Source organism: Panulirus ornatus, chromosome 44 (assembly GCF_036320965.1).
Source record: "Panulirus ornatus isolate Po-2019 chromosome 44, ASM3632096v1, whole genome shotgun sequence".
In the NCBI taxonomy this organism is placed as follows: Eukaryota; Metazoa; Arthropoda; class Malacostraca; order Decapoda; family Palinuridae; genus Panulirus; species Panulirus ornatus.
In genome coordinates, this window is record NC_092267.1 from 5,560,397 (window position 1) to 5,575,798 (window position 15,402).

The 15,402-nt window shown below is 43.3% G+C and overlaps 1 protein-coding gene across 1 annotated transcript in view; it reads left to right on the forward strand.

The window, feature by feature from the left end:
* LOC139762808 (uncharacterized) overlaps positions 1-15,402 on the forward strand; it is a 197,309-nt gene that overhangs the window by 112,330 nt on the left and 69,577 nt on the right. Inside the window, exon 3 of the mRNA XM_071687963.1 lies at positions 12,730-12,992. Within this exon, the coding sequence (XP_071544064.1) occupies positions 12,730-12,992 (263 nt within the window). The remainder of the gene's footprint in view (positions 1-12,729; positions 12,993-15,402) is intronic.

The window sequence follows — 15,402 nt, forward strand, 5'->3', positions numbered from 1 at the left end:
CCTTCTGAGGCATATCTCTTTTTTCTTGAGTGGCGGGATGGCTTGCCTGCTTTGTCCCGCGGTGAGAGAGAGAGAGAGAGAGAGAGAGAGAGAGAGAGAGAGAGAGAGAGAGAGAGACTTCAGCTTTATGAGATTTGATCATACTTCTGAAATTCAGATTACAGAAAATTCAGATCAAAAGATCAAATCTTTTTTTTTCTATGTCTATTTTCTACTCTATATTTGTATCTTCAATTCTACATTATATAAAGTTTATATGTTTAGAATCTGAATAGTCGAAGTTTCACATTATATGACTTTTTTTTCTGTGTATAAAGAGCATAGAACTCTTTTCTAAATCCTATATGCATTCTATGTAGATTATCTAATGCCTGAACACTAAATTCTGAAAACTAGGAATATCGGTAAACTCTTATGTTCCATTTTGAGTGGCTTGGATGGAAGTCTGATATTTTGATGGAGTATGAACAAGTAGGAGTTATGAGACGGGAGAAGTGAAAAATGCGAGGTGGGAGAAGTGAAAAAATGCGAGGTGGGAGAAGTGAAAAAATATGAGGTGGGAGAAGTGAAAAAATATGGGGTGGGAGAAGTGAAAATGTATGAGGTGGGAGAAGTGAAAAAATGTGAGGTGGGAGAAGTGAAAAAATGTGAGTTTATGGAAGATATGAAAAAATATGAGGCGGGAGAAGTGAAAAAAATATATGAGGTGGGAGAAGTGAAAAAAATATATGAGGTGGGAGAAGTGAAAAAAGATAAATATGAGACGGGAGAAGTGAAAAAAAAATGTGAGTTTATGGATGATGTGTGATGACCATCTCCGTGTTAATGTACACCCTGAGCTACGTGGAGCTTAACGCAGTGGTTGGGTGTGTGTGGAGTACAGTGATGGCATGAGGCATGGCAAGGGGAAATCTTTCCTTTCCCTAATAAGTTTAAAAAAGCTGCAAAGATCAAGACTGAGCTCTCTCAGACCAATATATGTTGGCTATTTTCTCTCTTTTATGCTTTCCGTTCTTCCCCTCTTGCTCTGTCAAAACTGGAAATTGGTCATTTGTTCGAGTTAGAATGAATTTCCGCATTAGAATGTTCTAATCTGTGTTAAGAGCACTAGATTGCCTTAGATGCTCCATTGGCTTGGGTTATAAGCCTAATTTCATAATCCAATCCTATCCTTATCGTTGTGATTTATACATATAAACATCATCATACATTCATATCCATCAGTGAAATACTTTCATGAACTTTGATCCGAATCGCTTCGAAGTCCAACTGCTTTCAACTTTTATTCTTTTTTTTTTTTTTGTGTAAATTGGGTTTTAAGTGTTTTTTGAGCCTGGTGTTTTTGCAGTGCGTTAGAGGAACGAATTCATGTTTTATCTTCTTTATAACACTGTCTCTGGGTATTCTGGGAATATCCTTTCATATAATTTAAAAAGGTTTCAACACCTGAATATCATTGAAAGGTTTGATTGATAAAAGAAACCCCCTGCGTATTTCTACAATAATTTTAACGTTTTTTCATGTTTCCAGCACTGTGCTTTGAGAAGTCAAGCAGTGTACATGACACACACACACACACACACACACACACACATTCAACATCAGAAGCTAAACATTTATTATATACAGCTTCGCAAGCTATACATTCAACATATGATAATACAATGAACATCAGAAGCAACGAATTTATTATCAAAAATTATACATTCATCATTAAGTTTACATTCAACATAAGCTCTAAATTCAACATTTGAAGCTACACATTCAGCATATGCATTTGCATATTTAACCCTAGAAACTACACATTCAATCACAAAGGCTAAACATTCAGTAAAAGAAGCAACACATTCAACATTAAAAGCTATATACATTCCGTAGTCATACAAACTGTGCATCGACATTGCTCACACATACCAAACATTCAACATTCAACAGGTACACATTCAACTCCAGAACCTATGCAAGCAAAATGGTCAACGAATCATACCATTTTTCATGTTTAATTCGACATGATAAACGGTGATAATTAATTTATGAGTGGCAGCTCTCCTTCGCGTGACAAAGGTAACATAATGGAAAAGGGTTAAATGTCCTTAAAAGCTGGTTGTAAAAGGGGGGGAAGGGGGGTTTGATAATGGAGTTACGATAATTGTGTTTATCAAACATATGATTACGTACGCTACGTTTGATAACTCATTTTGCTCTCGCTAAAGCAAAGGGATTCGTGTTTACGTCTGGGGAAACGGTGTTCGAATGTTACATGGAGAGGATATATTCCTACGTGATCCATTTGTTAATGGGTTTTATTTCTAATGGGATTCGATCGTGTGAAGATGTTCTACATTGTGTGTTCATTTAGCTCAATGCTTCGTATGTTAATTAGTGGAAAACGGCGGTACGGCCCTTAGAAACATGATAGTGCGACCCTTGAGCACGATGGTACGACCCTTGAGCACGATGGTACGACCCTTGAGCACGATGGTACGACCCTTGAGCACGACGGTACGACCCTTGAGCACGACGGTATGACCTGCTGCCCCTCCCTCACTTCTGCTGGTCCTCCCCCACTCCTGCTGCCCCTCCCTCACTCCTGCTGGCCCTCCCTCACTCCTGCTGGCCCTCCCTCACTCCTGCTGGCCCTCCCTCACTCCTGCTGCCCCTCCCTCACTCCTGCTGGCCCTCCCTCACTCCTGCTGGCCCTCCCTCACTCCTGCTGGCCCTCCCTCCCTCACTCCTGCTGCCCCTCCCTCACTCCTGCTGGCCCTCCCTCACTCCTGCTGCCCCTCCCTCACTCCTGCTGGCCCTCCCTCCCTCACTCCTGCTGGCCCTCCCTCCCTCACTCCTGCTGGCCCTCCCTCCCTCACTCCTGCTGGCCCTCCCTCACTCCTGCTGGCCCTCCCTCCCTCACTCCTGCTGCCCCTCCCTCCCTAACTCCTGCTGGCCCTCCCTCCCTCACTCCTGCTGGCCCTCCCTCCCTCACTCCTGCTGCCCCTCCCTCCCTAACTCCTGCTGCCCCTCCCTCCCTCACTCCTGCTGGCCCTCCCTCCCTCCCTCACTCCTGCTGGCCCGACACACTCACACAGATGATGACCAGGACAACAGTGGTGGCTGCCTGGGTGTGTGTGAGAGCAGGAGAAGGTGATATCCTTAAGTGGAACTTCCTCCATGACTGACCACGGCAGATGTGAACTGTGTCTTGTGGTGACGCGCCTCGCATTCCCTCCCTATATATATATATATATATATATATATATATATATATATATATATATATGTATATATATATATATATATATATATATATATATATATATATATATATATATATATATATATACGAATAAAGTGTATATGAACGCGCACCTTCATAGAACATACAAAGCTCCATCAGCCAGGATCGAACCTGGGACCCCTTGTGCAAGAGGCAGGCAAGCTAACCGTCAGGTTCGGTAAAACGCTATCAGCTGGCTATGTGCGTCTGTTCGGAAACAACCAAGTATAGACCCCGTTGCTCACCATTGTGAGACGAAGGGTATTCGAGTACTTAGTATTTCGAATAGTTGTTTCCTATTATACAGTCCCTTAGCCTAGCGGTTAGCATGCCTGCCTCTTGCACAAGGGGTCCCAGGTTCGATCTTGGCTGATGGAGCTTTGTATGATATATATATATATATATTTGTTTTATCATACTTGATTACCGTTTCCCGCGTTAGCGAGGTAGCGCAAGGAAATAGACGAGGAATGGCCCAACCCACCCACATACACATGTATATACATACACGTCCACACACGCACATATACATACATACACTATTCAACGTATGCATACATGTACATACACAGACCTATACGTATATACACATGTACATATTCATTCTTGCTGCCTTCATTCATTCCCGTCGCCACACCGCCACACATGAAATAACATCCCCCTCCCCCCTCATGTGTGCGAGGTAGCGCTAGGAAAAGACAACAAAGGCCACATTCGTTCACATTCAGTTTCTAGCTGTCATGTATAATGCACCGAAACCACAGCTCCCTTTCCACATCCAGGCCCCACAAAACTTTCCATGTTTTACCCCAGACGCTTCACATGCCCTGATTCAATCCAATGACAGCACGTCGTCGACCCCGGTATACCACATCGTTCCAATTCACTCTATTCCTTGCATGCCTCTCACCCTCCTGCATGTTTAGGCCCCGATACATATCAGATATACATCAGAATTTTCGTTTTTGAACTGAACAATTATGCATAACGTTTTTACAAAAATTTGATACGACATTAAGTGCAGCGAATTCACTTAGAGCGGGAACAATTAAAAGTTACTGTAATTAAGAGCTAATGATTCGGCCATGGAGAATGAATTACGTGAAAGAGCAACATCTGGCAACGATTACCGATGATCGAAACATTATGAGAAAATGGCCACCGATGGATGCTATGAACTGCTGGCCGAAAAATTAATTGACGAATAGAAAAGAATGATAATTGCATTTGAGCGGAAGTAAAAAGGAAATTATTATTTATTCTGGCCTGAGTTAAGGGGTTATTTAATGACGTGGAGTGCTGGAGTGACTTCATTTAACATCAAACAAGAGAATGTCCCCTTGATCAACACAAGCGCTAAACCGCTAACCTCCTACACCGCTCAAGATCAGGACACAAGCGCTAAACCGCTAACCTCCTACACCGCTCGCTTAAGACCAAAACACAAGCGCTACACCGCTAACCTACACCGCTCAAGACCTAACAACACAAGCGCTACACCGCTAACCTCAGCTGCTCAAGACCCAACATATACAACTTGCTGGTAAAAGTTAGCAGAGAAGATGTAATCTTTTCCCCCCACTGTGTGTTTCGAAGGTCCAGCAACAAGGCCTTTAAAACCAGAGAGATTCTCTCTCTCTCTCTCTCTCTCTCTCTCTCTCTCTCTCTCTCTCTCTCTCTCTCTCTCTCTTGTTTTATCTTACTCTTTTTACTCTCTCTCTCTCTCTCTCTCTCTCTCTCTCTCTCTCTCTCTCTCTCTCTCTCTCTCTCTTGTTTTATCTTACTCTTTTTACTCTCTCTCTCTCTCTCTCTCTCTCTCTCTCTCTCTCTCTCTCTCTCTCTTGTTTTATCTTACTCTTTTTACTCTCTCTCTCTCTCTCTCTCTCTCTCTCTCTCTCTCTCTCTCTCTCTCTCTCTCTCTTGCTCACGTATCTGCTGCATGTTCGAGGACGACCCCCCCCCCACCCCCACACATTTCTTGCACATGTTCTCTCCTCTCGTGGCTAAGTTATCTTTCTCTGTTTCTCTGTAAAAGATATTTTTCTTTAAGTATCGTTCACATATTTTTCTTTTTCATTTTTTCTTCCTTTCGGACACTCGTATAAATTTGTTCTTATCTCTTGGGACAATTTTTTTTCATTTTTTAAGGTTTCTCAATGAGTCTTGCATATATTTCTTTTTGTTTCGTCTCGTTAAATGATCAATGAGTCTTGCATATATTTCTTTTTTTTTCGTCTCGTTTAATGATCCTTTGTCGTACGATCAATTGCCTCGTTAACCTTCCCTAACGATGGACTGTCGTTATGACCAGTTTTCACTTCAATCATAAAACTCCCCAACCATCACCTTGTTTTCTTTCTTCCTCCTTCCTTCATTGCTTTCATTTCCAGTTAAGGTTCTATCGATTTTCATTCAGTCCTTTTATCCATGATTTCGAGTTTTTTCCTCCTTCAATAAAGTCCAAGTTTATTTTATTTTTCTTTCCCTTTCCCTCATTAAGTTCTTAAGTTTATTTTTTTCCTTTTTCCTCATTAATTTCTTTCCTCACCTTCCTTTCAAACTTTACTCATAAATTCAGATTTCCTAAATTTTTTCGTTTTCTTTTTTTATGGTTAATGAAAGTGATATATATATACATGTGTGTGTGTGTGTGTTTACCACAAGTCATGTTCAGCTCTATACTCTAAGACCACAAGTCATGTTCGGTTCTATACTCTAAGACCACAAGTCATGTTCAGCTCTATACTCTAAGACCACAAGTCATGTTCAGCTCTATACTCTAAGACCACAAGTCATGTTCGGTTCTATGCTCTAAGACCACAAGTCATGTTCAGCTCTATGCTCTAAGACCACAAGTCATGTTCGGTTCTATACTCTAAGACCACAAGTCATGTTCAGCTCTATACTCTAAGACCACAAGTCATGTTCAGCTCTATACTCTAAGACCACAAGTCATGTTCGGTTCTATGCTCTAAGACCACAAGTCATGTTCAGCTCTATGCTCTAAGACCACAAGTCATGTTCGGTTCTATACTCTAAGACCACAAGTCATGTTCAGCTCTATACTCTAAGACCACAAGTCATGTTCAGCTCTATACTCTAAGACCACAAGTCATGTTCGGTTCTATGCTCTAAGACCACAAGTCATGTTCAGCTCTATACTCTAAGACCACAAGTCATGTTCAGCTCTATACTCTAAGACCACAAGTCATGTTCAGCTCTATGCTCTAAGACCACAAGTCATGTTCGGCTCTATACTCTAAGACCACAAGTCATGTTCGGTTCTATACTCTAAGACCACAAGTCATGTTCGGCTCTATACTCTAAGACCACAAGTCATGTTCGGCTCTATACTCTAAGACCACAAGTCATGTTCGGCTCTATAAGCTTTACCTCAGGGTCGCGTTCGGGCGTTTTCTCACTCCTTACCTCTGACGCTGGATTATCCGTGCTCACAATATATGGCTGTTAATCATCAATTATCATATGATTATCTAAACACAATTTTCACAGTTGACAGTCCGGTAGAGCTGTGGTTCCCAGTCGTCTTAAAACTACCCTGGGACAGCCAAGACCCACAGACTATACTGTGGTTTGCCATGATCTTCACAGGCCTGGGTTCAATTCGATAACACGTCGCCCCCCCTATACAACATCGGTCCAATTCCTTTTCTTACTGGTTGTACGCGAGAGCCATCCAGATGACACTGTTGAATTTACAAGTTTGACTCGTATGTAAAATGTAAATACATCATACGACGAAATGTATGGCGACTTTTTTACATACTCTCATATTTTCGTAAAAGTAGGATTTACGAAGCTCAAAACAGCTGTGTTCAGCTGCAGTGTTTACACGAAAGGTGATATATTCACACACTGATGAAAAGACAGGAGAGTGGTGGATCCAGACTCAAAATTGGATGGTGTCAGCTGCTTATATACACCATCTAGTGGAATTTGATTCGTCCTTTTTTGACAGCTAATTCACACACACAGGGTGCAGGAATAGACGTCTGGTCTTAGAAAACGACTTTGCATATAGCTTATAAAATGAATGATTTTTTGCCTCGTATATTTGGTATATATATTATATATCATATAGATATAAGGCTTCCTCTGACGGGTGTCTCAGATAACGTCTCTCTCAAGATAACTTGGACGAGGGAGTTAAATGAGTCTTAGACTGGAAGGAATTTCTGCAGAGTTTTGCTAATAGTTTTTTGGTGGAGGGCAAATGGAATATGCAAATTGGGAGGAGGTCGCGTCGTGTGTGAGGGGTCATTCGTAGGTCAATCTTCTCTGAAGCTGAAGGAGGAAATGATTAAGCTCTCTCCTCTGACCTGGGGTCAGGTCATGTGAGGCCAAAATACCTTTGTCGTACCTCACCAGCAGGGAGAGGCCGGGGCAAGGGCTGTGAGAACCTCCTTTCCAGTGGTCGACCTAAAGGATTATGAGGACTTATTTTCTTCAGTGGATGGCCTAAAGGCATTATAAGGACTTATTCTTCAGTGGTAGGCCTAAAGGCTTTATAAGGACTTATTCTTCAGTGGTAGGCTCAAAGGCTTATGGAGACTTATTCTTCAGTGGTTAGCCAAAAGGCTTGTGGAAACTTTTCCTGCAGTGGTGGGCCTAAAAGGCCATGAGAACTTATTCATCAGTGGTTGGCCAAAAGGCTTATGGAACCTCATTTTCCAGTGGTTGGCCAAAAGGCTTATGAGAAACCATTCTCTCGTGGAAGACCTGACAACCTCTTCTCCAGTGGAAGGTCGAAAGGAGAACTTATTCTTCTTTACATGGTCTTCATATCTTGGAGTCTTATGCCTCTCTTATCTTTACATGGTCTTCATATCTTGGAGTCTTATGCCTCTCTTATCTTTACATGGTCTTCATATCTTGGAGTCTTATGCCTCTCTTATCTTTACATGGTCTTCATATCTTGGAGTCTTATGCCTCTCTTATCTTTACATGGTCTTCATATCTTGGAGTCTTATGCCTCTCTTATCTTTACATGGTCTTCATATCTTGGAGTCTTATGCCTCTCTTATCTTTACATGGTCTTCATATCTTGGAGTCTTATGCCTCTCTTATCTTTACATGGTCTTCATATCTTGGAGTCTTATGCCTCTCTTATCTTTACATGGTCTTCGTCATGGTTCTCGAGTCTCCGAAGGCTCTGTTCTCGGCCAATATTCAAGTATTATGTGAGAGGAGAATTGTTCTATGATATGTGAAGGTTGTGTGTACATAAGTCAGGTGGTCTTGTTGTCCAGTGTAACCGAGTGACTCGATCATGGACACAAATGTACGATCCCTGACCTGCGATGGCTTGAAGCCCCATTAAGAACCAGATCAAAGTGGTCTGTCGTGACAAAATAGTTCGACACCGCTTCGAATAGGCGAATCCCGGGCTCTATCTCTGCCTGTTGAAGCGGAGGGCACAGTGAAGCTTCGAACAGGTGAATCCCAGGCTTTGTATCTGCTTCTCGAAGTAGAGGGTTCGACACAGCTTCGAATAGGCGAATTTCAGGCTCTGTCTCTGCCTGACGAAGCAAGGAGCACGGTGAAGCTTCGAACAGATGAATTCCTGTCCCTGTCTCTGCCTGTCCAAGCAGAGGGTTCAGCACAGCTTCGAACAGGCGAATTCCAGGCTCTGCCTATCGAAGCAGATGACTCTGTTCAGCATCGACCCGACCCCGGCTTCGACCAGATTCCCTCCTTTATATATGTCGACCTCGCGAGTGTTTCGTGGTATAACATCGTCTTCCTAGAATGAATTTCTAGTTAATCTACCTTCCCATGGATCAACTTGACGCAGGAACGGCACACCACAGCCTCATCCTGTCGTTGTAACTGAGCAAGGGACATTGTCCAAACAAATAAGGTCATCGTCTCTTGGGGAGCGAGGTCATAACCTCTGAGATTCCCTTCATAAGTCACCAAGCTTTGTGTGGTGGGGGTTCGATGCCCCGAGGGTCGTGGTGGTGTTGGTGAATGTGGGAAGTTCACTCATGTGTGTTGTGGGAGAGGAGGGGGTAAATCATCCCGTAAGAGGGGGTGGAGGGGTGAGCGGGTGGAGGGGTGAGGAGGTGGAGGGGTGAGGAGGTGGAGGGGTGAGGAGGTGGAGGGGTGAGGAGGTGGAGGGGTGAGGAGGTGGAGGGGTGAGGAGGTGGAGGGGTGAGGAGGTGGAGGGGTGAGGAGGTGGAGGGGTGAGGAGGTGGAGGGGTGAGGAGGTGGAGGAGGTGGAGGTTTGAGGAGGGGGTGTTAGCATCAACGTCCCACGGAAGGTAAATAGACCAGGTCTCGTATTCCACCTCAGCGATGGGAGGATGTGATGGCTGGTTTACGTGTCACCAAGTCTTGTGTGATTTTTTTGTTTTATGTTAACTGAGACGACACGGGCAGCTTAGGCCCTAATCAAGGCCATCTCATTAAGGATATATATATATATATGATTTTCATCTGATCCATGGGGAAATGAAATACAAGTTCCCAAGTGCACTTTCGTGTAATAATCACGTCGTCAGGGGAGACACAAGGAAAAAATATGACTCGGTTGAAATACAAAGGAGAGACGTAGCGAGGACGCCATTTGGTAAACAAATCCCCTGATGATGTGATAATTACACGAAAGTGCACTTGGGAACTTGTGTTTCATTTTCCCCGTTGGATTAGAAGGAAATTCCTTGATCACTCGCTTCCCAATAGTTGACCGTAGACGAAAAAAAAAAGAATGTATGCATTGACTAATAGGCCAATTAAGTGTAGGAGCGATATTGGTTACACTTGTGGAACTGCCAATTTGAAGAGTAACGAGGGGAGAGTTTTACACAAGTCGTACCCTACTGTGTGTGTGTGTGTGTGTGTGTGTGTGTGAGAGAGAGAGAGAGAGAGAGAGAGAGAGAGAGAGAGAGAGAGAGAGAGAGAGAGAGAGAGAGGCACACACCCAAGGTCCAATCGAGGTGGTCTGGGCAGAGAGAGAGAGAGAGAGAGAGAGAGAGAGAGAGAAAGAGAGAGAGAGGCACACACCCAAGGTCCAATCGAGGTGGTCTGGGCAGAGAGAGAGAGAGAGAGAGAGAGAGAGAGAGAGAGAGAGAGAGAGAGAGAGAGAAAGAGAGAGAGAGGCACAGGCACACAGACCACACGGACCCAAGGTCCAATCGAGGTGGTCTGGGCACAGAGAAAGAGAGAGAGAGAGAGAGAGAGAGAGAGAGAGAGAGAGAGAGAGAGAGAGAGAGAGAGAGAGCATCTGTTTTTATCAGCATTCTCTCCCTTATATACTTCACGAAGCACAAATCACGATAAGCTGATAAGCCGGGTCAGTTTCGCTAAAGATAATGGGGCTTTTTACCGTCCACGGACGTGTGGCCTGGGCATGAAATTCGCTGGAAAGATAAGGAAATTCTGCGATAAAAGTTTGTATTAAAGATAAGATAAGGATGACATGTTAGACATCATCAACAACAATATATATATATATATATATATATATATATATATATATATATATATATATATATATATATATATATATATTCCTATGAGTCCACGGGGAAAATGAAACTTGATAAGTTCCCAAGTGCACTTTCTTGTAATAATCACATCATCAGGGGAGATACGAGAATAAAATATTAGAGTCAGTTGATATACACCGAAGAGACGTAGCTAGGACGCCATTTGGTAAACATGCGATTGTCCAAGACAGACAACGAGCGTATCATAAACTATTATGTGGATAAGAAGGTGAATTTTTTACAAATTCTATCGACAATAAAGTTATCCAATTCATATAGACCATCACTAATGTCAAGATTGGATAAGGCATTTGATTCTTGTCCCGTTCTTATACTCTATTTATGTTGCTTAAGTCTAACAGAAAGATCCTTACCTGTCTGCCCAATATAAAACTTATCAATTTCTACATGGCAATTTATAGATGCACCCAGGAGAATTTTTTGGTGAGTTCCTGATTAAGATATTCTTTACAGTATTATCATTGCTAAAGGCAACATTTACATTAAAGGATTTAAGCTACATGGGAAGTAAAGTAAGATTATTATCAAAAGGGACAACTAAAAGATTCTTGGTGTCAATGGGAGGTTTGGGCTCAACTCTATAAAATGATTTCTTTGCCAACTTAAAGGATTTATCAATGAAAGATCTAGGGTACTTTAACTTAGATCCAATAGAATATATCTTCTCAAACTCATCATCAATATACTGTGGACCACAAATACGTAAGGCCCTAAGGAACATAGATTTAAATTACAGAATTAGATTATCATCCCCAAGAGGGAGGATGAACAACTGGGTTGCCTTTGGGCCGACTGCCTAGCCCAGGAGGCGAATCCATGCGGGCCTTGCAACCCGGAGCTGACTCATAGTCAGCAATGCTAACCACTACACCACTGAGGCCCATATGTGTGTGTGTGTGTGTGTGTGTGTGTGTGTGTGTGTGTAATCAACAAGGCAGGTACATAATACCTTCAGATTGTTTAAACACTTCATATTGTTTTACTAACAGACTTTCAAACTGATATGTTATCAAATTGATATCAAACTGATATCGTGTAGAAGTGATGATTATAAATGTACCAAGTTCTCTATTACTGTATATCAAGGCAATGTTATCTATTACTGTCTATCATATGCTACAACCTGGTTCATAATACTAACAACCCTATGTACCAATGAGAGTTCACAACACCTGTTATAACTTGGCTCATGACACTAACAACCCCATCTACCAATGAAAGCTCACAACACCAGCTACAACCTGGTTTATAACACTAACAACCCCATCTACCAATGAGAGTTCACAACACTAGCTACAACCTGGTTTATAACACTAACAACCCTTTCTACTAATGAGAGTTCACAACACCAGCTACAACCTGGTTTATAACACTAACAACCCCATCTACCAATGAAAGCTCACAACACTAGCTACAACCTGGTTTATAACACTAACAACCCCATCTACCAATGAGAGTTCACAACACCTTTTACAACCTGGTTTATAACACTAACAACCCCATCTACCAGCGAGAGTTCACAACACCTTTTACAACCTGGTTTATAACACTAACAACCCCATCTACCAGCGAGAGTTCACAACACCTTTTATAACCTGGTTCATAACACTCACAACCCCTCAACTCACCAGCAAAAGAACTTGACGAAAAACTGAAGGTGGATGCCCCCCTTGTCGAACGCCATCCACGTATTTCTCTGAAGAAACAACTTCAAGATGTCTAGTATATATATATATATACAGACGTCTTCACGACCTGTTGTGTGTGTCTGGTTGTGGATGACCAATACAAGGTTGTAGGCAAATATCGTAGATCTGATGGTAGAAGTGAGGAATAATATCTATAGTTAAAAAAAAAACAAGGAATGAACGTTTTTCCCTTTTTCTTTCTCTCTCTCTTCATCTCTCTCTCTCTCTCCTTCTGCAGCGTGTCGGGCAGAAATGGATCTATCTCCACCATCAAGTCTAGCCTCCCTCGGCCCATGGGTGCAAGTTCAGAGGTTCCTGGTGCCACGCTACGTGGCCCTTGGGGTGAATGTTAGCCTCGAGTGTGACTACGTGGTGCAGCAGCATGCCACACTCTACTCCCTCAAGTGGTACAAAGGCAGTTCCCAGTTCTACCAGTATATCCCGACCATGCCACAGTCCCACACGGTGTTTTCAGTCGGGGGTCTACACCAACACCAGGTGGTAAGTAGAACCTGTTTTTCTCTCGTGTGTAGATATGAATTTTTGAGCTTTTATAGTTTAATCCCTTTTTTTGTATAGATCTATAGCACATATTACCCTCCAACAGCCAGGATTCGAACCCAGGACCTTTTGTTTGGTGTGTGTGTGTCTGTGTGTATATATATATATATATATATATATATATATATATATATATATATATATATATATATATATATACCTGAGTCCACGGAGAAAATGAAACACGAAAAGTTCCCAAGTGCACTTTCGTGTAATAATCACATCATCAGGGGAGACACAAGAGAGAAATATAACAGTCAGTTGATATACATCGAAGAGACGAAGCTAGGACGCCATTTTGTAAAAAAAAGGCGGCCTAGGTTCGTCTCTTCGATGTATATCAACTGACTGTTATATTTCTCTTTTGTGTCTCCCCTGATGATGTGATTATTACATGAAAGTGCACTTGGGAACTTTTCGTGTTTCATTTTCCCCGTGCACTCATAGAAATATATATATATATATATATATATATATATATACATATATTGAGGTGTAAAGATATATTTCTTTTCACCTATATCGAAAATAAAATGTTGGGAATATAGATATGTATTCAAAACGTCTTGGAACATAAGATATACAACATCAGTGGCTCTCTATGTCCCAGCCATAGCTTTTCGACGACTTTCGCCTCGGCGTCTGGGGGGGGACGTGCAATGGAAAAAAAAAAAAAGAAACATAGGGCATCATCCCAGGGGCTATAGCAGTAACACCTCGTCATAAGAGGAATTTCCCCCCCTCATTTTGGTATAACACTGTCATGCCCCACAGCTTAACATGCCAGTGGATTGATCGCCGGGTGACGGGAGACATGAGTGTGGGGGAAGGTGGGTGTGGGTGTGGGGTTAGATTGGATGCGTATGCTAGTGTTATAAGGTATTTGTGATCTGTGTTCTTGATATCCAATCGTACGTTTGATACCATTTCGGTGTCCATTTTGATTAGTCGATTTGAGCCTCTCGCCCGCTCGCTCCCCCTATAGCACAAAACAGGAACGAGACCCATTCATTTTCCTTTCTCATCTTACGCATAGATGGAGCAAAAAAGAAATATGAATACCATTATCTTTTTCCCTGTCGAAAGAAGCTTCATTGCTCTTGTGTGGCCCGAAGTGGCCAATCGAAAATGAAGTTTGGGGTGTGTCAGGTAACAAGTGCTTGAAGAAGGCGCATGTGTGTGTGTCTACCTCCTACAGTCATTAGTGGGTTACTGAAGCCTCCACACATAACCCGTGCATCTTAACCTGTGGTAGAATTGCCATCTCTAGCCAGCCCACGGAGCCTGCATTGCATGTAGAGTCCAGCTTGTGGTAGGGGTTCAGTAGATTAACGCCAGTAATACCTTATGGGTAAGGTTCTCACTGTATTGTACCACCAATACAACACCAGCAAAACCACATTACAACACCGACACAACCACCCAATAACACCAGCACCACAGCACCACCACAAGACCACTACAACGCATCACAACCACCACAACACAACCACAACCACCACAACCACCACACCACCACCACAACGCATCACAACCACCACAACACAACCACATCCACCACACCACCACCACACCACCACCACAACCACCACACAACCACCACAACACAACCACATCCACCACACCACCACCACACCGCCACCACAACCACCACACCACCACCACAACGCATCACAACCACCACAACACCACCACCACAACCACCACACCACCACCACAACACAACCACATCCACCACACCACCACACCACCACCACAACCACCACAACACCACCACAACACAACCACATCCACCACACCACCACCACACCACCACCACAACCACCACACCACCACCACAACACAACCACATCCACCACACCACCACCACACCACCACCACAACCACCACACAACCACCACAACCACCACAACACCACCACAACGCATCACAACCACCACAACACAACCACAACCACCACACCACCACCACAACACAACCACAACGCACCACAACCACCACAACACCACCACAACGCACCACAACCACCACAACACCACCACAACGCATCACAACCACCACAACACCACCACACCAACACCACAACCACCACAACACCGTACTGCCGAGGTCGCATCATCATTCCAATGTGGAACGAACACCAAAGCCAGACATGATGAGCCATTAAATCCTGGATGTGATTAGAGAGAACATGACCTGGTGCAGCTGTGGGGGGGTGGACCTGGTGCAGCTGTGGGGGATGGACCTGGTGCAGCTGTGGGGGATGGACCTGGTGCAGCTGTGGGGGATGGACCTGGTGCAGCTGTGGGGGGGTGGACCTGGTGCAGCTGTGGGGGGTTGGACCTGGTGC